Below are 6,426 nucleotides of genomic sequence, written 5' to 3'. Positions count from 1 at the left end.
GAAGGTGAACTTGTGGGTGAGAAATGCAGGAAAGAATAGGGAATCAAGAATTTAATGAGGGAGGGGGAGCCAATGGGGCATTAGGCATCTGAGTATAGTAGTCTTTCCCAGCTGGCAATTCCAAACGAAACACGAGGCACTTGTAACGGTCCGAATTTTCCAGCTGTTTCCCATTAACATCAGCACTCCACTCCAGCATTAATATCTCTTACTCTCATCACTGCCTCGCCTTTAGGCTATAGCTCTCTTCCCTATCCATAACTACATGTTTAATCTTCTTTATTCTTTTGCTTCATTATTTTATTTTATTTTATTTTTAGTGGGAGAGCTAAAAAGGAAGATAAAGGTAAAAATTGAGATTGGTTGAATTAGACTCCAAGGTAATTAGCAGGAATTATAACTTTAAAAGGAAATTACCATGAATTATGCATGAATTCTTGTTGATAATTGAATTATTACTCCCTTCGTCCAAACTTAAGTAACTTTTTTATTCATACAAGTCAATTTAACTAATCTTTCAAGGTAAATTGAATTAGATCGACTCATTATTTCAAAAATGTTGGTCAAATCATAAATTGAAATGAAATAGTTTAATGTAAAAATAATACAAGCGTCATTATGCAAACATTGGCTACTTGAGAATATTTCTTGACTTTAAATACTGTTAGGATTATTCTCGTGTTGCTAATAAAAATACCTTACTCTACTTCTACTTTGTACAAAATAACACATAAATTCTACTTAGTAATATATACTCCTACATTTTAGTATTAGCAATATAATATCAAAATTCTAGTATTAAACCACTGCATCTGTATAGTAATATTGCAGAATTTGTGACAGATTATTTTTTCTAATTCCTCAAACCAGACAACCAAGCAATCATTGATACTCTGTATCGACTGATTTAAATTCCTAAAGATTGATCAAATCCTTTACTTTACGATTTTTGATTAACCGAGGAAAATAACAAAACACATGATAAATACTTTTTTTCTGGGAAAAAAACTGTCGGTTTGTTATAACTCTACGCAAAGACAATCTTATAACTAATATAATTTTCCTTTTAAGTTTTCAGCTCCAGCTAAGGAATTTCCATTTACATACCCAAAACTTGGCAGTGATTTGTTTTTGGTACATCAAATAAAGTAACACACTACAGAGTAAGAGTACTGTACTCGAGTTTAATTTAATTTTGTTCAGCAAACAGCTAATACAGGAAAAAAAAAAAACTGTCGGTTTCACCAAAGATTTTTTGTATAGAACTCTACACAAAACACAAATTTTCAACATTTTCCAAGTTTTCAGCTGGCTCAGGAATTTTCCATTTACGTACCCCCAAAACATGACAGTCAATATTTTGTTTTTGGTAACATCAAATAAATTAAGTAAATTATTTACGGAGTACTGGCCTGCACACGCGTTTAAATTTAATTTTGTCCAGCAAACAGCTAGTACTGGAAAAAAAAAAAAAAAACTGTCGGTTTTCACCCAAGATTTTTTGTATAAAATTTTCAACATTTTCCTTTTTTGTTTTCAGTTCCAGCTCAAGAATTTCCATTTACGTACCCCAAAACTTGGCAGTGAATATTTTTGTTTTTGGTACACCATATACAGTAAAGTAAATTATTTACAGAGTAGTGCACACGCGGTTAATTAAATTTTGTTCAGCAAACAGCCAAAACAACAATAAAATTCACATGCACACGCGTGGTAAATCCTTTTTTTTTTTTTTTACAAGTAAAAACGGTAAAAATTGGCAGGGACTGAGTTACGCACGTGGGAGAGCTCCGCTATGAATAAGTTTAGAGTAATATAAGGAGAATAAATCGGCTTAAAAATCGGCGAGTTTCCGGTGGAGCCGATTTTTTGGATCAATCTCTTGCAAGTTCCTAACGCTTCGGATCGCTAAAACATCGCCTTTTCCAATCTCTAACACTCGTTGTAACTCGTCAATATTTGCCGATTCTGTATAAACAGAAAGAAAAAAAAGGCCTTATTAGAGAATATAAAATACGGAAAAGGCGTGATTTTGATGTATACTTGAGTATAATGGAACTAAATCTGAAATATAAATCTGAAAAAATGAATTGAAGTAGAGAAACAGAATGTGCATTATGAAACTCTAACCCACTCTGCAACTCGTCAATATTTGCCGATTCTGTATAAACATTGCAAAAAACAGAACTCAATAGAGCAACAAAAATACCGAGAAATACTTACTCATTGGAGTATTAGCAATACAAATTTTTTTTCTAGTATTAACACCTTATCAGTAAAGTTAATGTTGCAGAATTTGTTAACATAATATTAAATTTTCTCATTCTCAAACCAGACAACTAAGGCAATCAAATTGATGTTAAATATGTGAAACTCATTGTAGTCCGAATTTTTGCGTGAAATTGATTAATAATCGAGTGTAATGGAACTAAATCTGAAATATAAATTGAAAAAGTCAATTGCGAAAACAGAATGTGAATTATATATACCTATAGGCTTGGCGAATCCTTCATATCCATGAAACTGAGCTAAATCTGAAACAAAAAGCACAAAAATCATGAAACAAGTTCCTTTTTTCCTCTAAATCACGAGGTACTATAAATTAAACGTAGTGTACCTTTATCAGACGGATTATGAGAGGAGAGATAAAGGATAAGGAAACAGAAAAAAGTGAGAACAGGAATAAGATGAATGTACTTCTCAGCTCTAGACAATGACTTGTTAAGAGCCTTAATTGACTTGCGTATTTGTTCATCTTCTTCGAGTGACGGAGACTCCGCCGTCGTCGTCGCCGCCGTGATGACGGCGGAGTCGTGGATGCCGCCGGCGAGGTGTAACTTGGATGACGGTGAGCCGAGTGATTGTCTATGCATGTTGAGGGCAGGGCTATGGAGATTTGAGAATGAGAGAGAGAGAGAGAGAGAAGAGAGTATTTGATGGCTTTGCCGAGCGTTATTTATCGGTAGTCTCTGGGGATTTATTACCAAATAATAATCCCGTAACTCTTTTTTTTTTTTTTCCTTTTTTTTTTTTGTTTCCTTGTTTGGTACCCCGCCTTGAAGACCCGATTAAATTTAAATTGCGCACCGCGGGGCCGATTTTTGGGGCGACGCTTTTAATAGAATTTTTTATATTCTTTTTTTTAAAGAAAAATTATTTTTATTACATAGGTGATAGGGGAAGGGGAAATGGGGAGGGGATTACAATGTGGGATTCGAACCCTCACCAGGTAAAAGTTCAGGTAGCCAACCAACTGAGACGTGAGACTTCTGATTAGAATAGAGAGATCTCAATCATCCACCACAACCCATATTGGTAACGAGTTAATTTCTCAAATGGTCACTCAACTTAAGCAAATTATCTAGTAAAGTCATTTATCTATCCTTTGTTCCTCCTTTGGTCATTAAAGTTATAATTTGCCTTATAAAGTAATAAGGGCTAAAAGTCACTTTACAAATAAAAGAAAAATGATCAAAGTAGTCCCTTAAGTTTGAATTTTCATCTAAAATAGTCTTATTCTTTAACTTAAAAACTAAGAACCTTTTAATGATACAAAATAGTACAATTTTAGTTCAACTCTAATTGTGGTATTTAAAGTAACGAAACACACAAAAAAATTGTGACTAAAAAAAGAATATAAAATACTCTCTCCGGATAAAAAAAAGAGTCCACTTAGCCATTTGCACACCCCTTAAGAAAATACTAACTCCTAGACAAAAATAGGTAATTTGACTAAACTACTCCTAATTAAATAGGCATTGGGATTTGATCATATAACACTTAATAGGAGCAAATATGAAAAAATAAGGTTAATTCTTTCTTGATTTGCTAAGTGGACTCTTTTTTTTATCCAAGAAAATAAGGCTAAGTGGACTCTTTTTTTGATCCGGGGGGAGTAGCATATATGTACTCTATTTGCTTGGAAACTTAGGAGTTCAACAATACAATAATGTTTTTATTCATTTTATGAGTAATCTTTATTTTGATAAAATAGTTTAAATTAGTTGCTAGTTTCTTCTAAGGTATAAATTATTGCCAGGACATTCATAATTAATAAGGAAGACGATGAATTCCTTCAAACAAAAAAACTAGGTCCTAATAGAAAAAAATATCATATGTAAAGATTAATCATAAAGGGTTTTCGTAAAGAAAAAAAACATAGATGCACATAGAAGGACATCATCATAAAGTAAATCATTCGACATCACATAAATAAGGAGATTGTATATCATCATTGTGTACTAAACTTTTTTAAAGTTTTCAAATATTATCTTTGTCAATCTTGTAATATCAGTTGGGTGAAAATGATTTTCCCCCTACAACCCTGCTAAAAAAATTAAATAGCTCTCGCAACTTCGAACAATAGTTGTTCCTCCCTTTATCTCATTTAAAATTTTTAGTACCTACTTTACCCTCTACGTTAACACTCTTCATTTCTTTTTTACTTTTAAACATTATGATTTGTTTCTTTTATTTTTTAATCTATATTATGAACTTCCCTATATGACGAACACAATCTAATTTACGAAGTAAGAAAGTGAAAAATAGTTGGAGGATTATTATTGTTCGGTGTTAAAAAATAAGGGATGTTTTAACTCAAAGTCCAAATTTTCTTTTGTTTTTAAAGTGATTTTTAACCCTTGTTACTTTATAAGGCAAATGCATAAACTTCAATGACCATATGAGAAATAAAGAAAAGATAAATGACTTTAGTAGGTAATTTTTTTAAAGTTGAGTGACCATATAAGGAATTGACTCTATTGGTAACACCCCTAACTCTAACAGCTACCGTGGAATGATACCTTCTTATTGCAAAGACACTTTAGTCCCCTATATTTATGACAAATCCTACACATTAATTTGTCCACTAGTAGTATTTTTCATAATAAATAAAGGAAAACATTTTTATCTTGCATTTTTTGGGTTTTATTTACACATCTTTTATTGAAAAGGACATTAAATATATTTCAAAAATTACTCAGGGTGTCCCCTTGCTTGATTGGTTTCATATTTTGTCCTCAGTTTTTGCATGTTGCAAAAACAAGTATATTTGAATTCAGGGGCAATGCAAATAACATATTTCTCCTTGCAATAGAAGCTGACATATTGCAAGCCTTAGGAACAAGTTATGGTCTCAATCAGCAAAGAACTTGCGACTAAATTAGTTTGAGGCATTGAAGAATTAGTTTTCCATGTTTCACAAGGTTTGAAGTGTTGAAAAATTAGCTCAGCAATTTTTTCATGATCGAGAAAAGAACCCATGAAAAATGTTAGGATTTAGTGAGTAATTAGGACTCCTTTAATGATTTCAATCCTAAATTGTAGTTATATTAAAAAGGTAATTCTCTTATTACTTAAGCAAATTACTTTAATTACTCTTAGAATTACCTGATGGTGTAAAATATTGTGTACACTGACAGTGTACAAAACTTAAACTCTTTAACCGTTATGTGTACGCCAATTCCAAGCTTTTCCTCCTTTTCCCCCCTTTTAAGTCATGATTATAATAATGACATTTTATGCTTTAAAAAGGAGAGGAGGAAAAAAGTCGTTTACATCATCCTTCCTTTAAAAGATTCGGTCCAACTCCACTCAACTAACATATTAGGCTGGTCTAGATTCATGATTCAAGCTCATTTTGATGGCTCTCTAATGAATGTTATTGTTTCACTAATCAAGCATATTTTCGCAACTTCGCGTTCAACCAAACATATTTTAGGTATAATTTGTTCTATACTCTAAAAAAAGAAAAAGTTTAAGATCTTTATTTTTAAATTATCAACAGTGTTAGGTCCCTATTATCTTTTCATAGAGTATATAAAAGATCCTAGAAACTATGTAAATGATCATTGTATTTTTTATTGCATTTTTAGAAATTGAATAGCTAGAAATGTGAAGTTAAATGAAAGCGTATATATTGGACGTCGAATCCTCAGTCAGAATTCTGTTTATGGATAAAATAACGGTACTAGTAATTTTTTTTTTTGAGTCTTTCTCTATCTATAAGGGGGGTTGTTTATTTCTCCTTACTATGATGATTTAATAGGCCTATCTGTAAAATTACTAACATTTTTTTCTTTTAGAAAGTCACGTACAGTATTAGCATAAGTTAATAGCAAGAAGTAATTCACATGATCCTCATCATAAGAAGCAAATTCGATGTTATTAAAACTACAAGGAGGTAATATGCAAGTAATCTATAATCTAAAATCTTTTATAAATAACAAGCAAATGCGTATTATAGGAAGTACGCAAAGACCTATTATGAAAAGCATTGGTACTTTTCCTTTAACGAATTTGTGGCATACTTTACTAGCTTATAAGTGGGCGAAATAAGAAGAATTACTTTCCAAAAAGTTTCGAATTCTTTTAAAAAAAAATTAAAAAAAATTCCCCATTCAGTGTGCGGTATTTGCTCTTGGATTA

At 31.7% G+C, this 6,426-nt stretch overlaps 1 protein-coding gene across 1 annotated transcript; it reads right to left on the bottom strand.

The window, feature by feature from the left end:
* Positions 1-1,520: 1,520 nt before the first annotated feature.
* LOC132030151 (uncharacterized) lies at positions 1,521-2,977 on the bottom strand. The gene is made up of 3 exons (XM_059419655.1): positions 2,618-2,977; positions 2,490-2,534; positions 1,521-1,968 (listed from the first exon to the last, which is right to left on the bottom strand). The coding sequence occupies exons 1-3, from the start codon at positions 2,871-2,873 to the stop codon at positions 1,835-1,837; spliced, it is 435 nt and encodes a 144-aa protein (XP_059275638.1). The 5' UTR covers positions 2,874-2,977; the 3' UTR covers positions 1,521-1,834.
* Positions 2,978-6,426: the final 3,449 nt, after the last annotated feature.

The sequence above is a fragment of the Lycium ferocissimum genome, chromosome 9, assembly GCF_029784015.1.
Source record: "Lycium ferocissimum isolate CSIRO_LF1 chromosome 9, AGI_CSIRO_Lferr_CH_V1, whole genome shotgun sequence".
NCBI classification, from domain to species: Eukaryota; Viridiplantae; Streptophyta; class Magnoliopsida; order Solanales; family Solanaceae; genus Lycium; species Lycium ferocissimum.
Note: the sequence above shows the minus strand (reverse complement) of the source record. Positions and strands in the feature narration are given on the sequence as shown.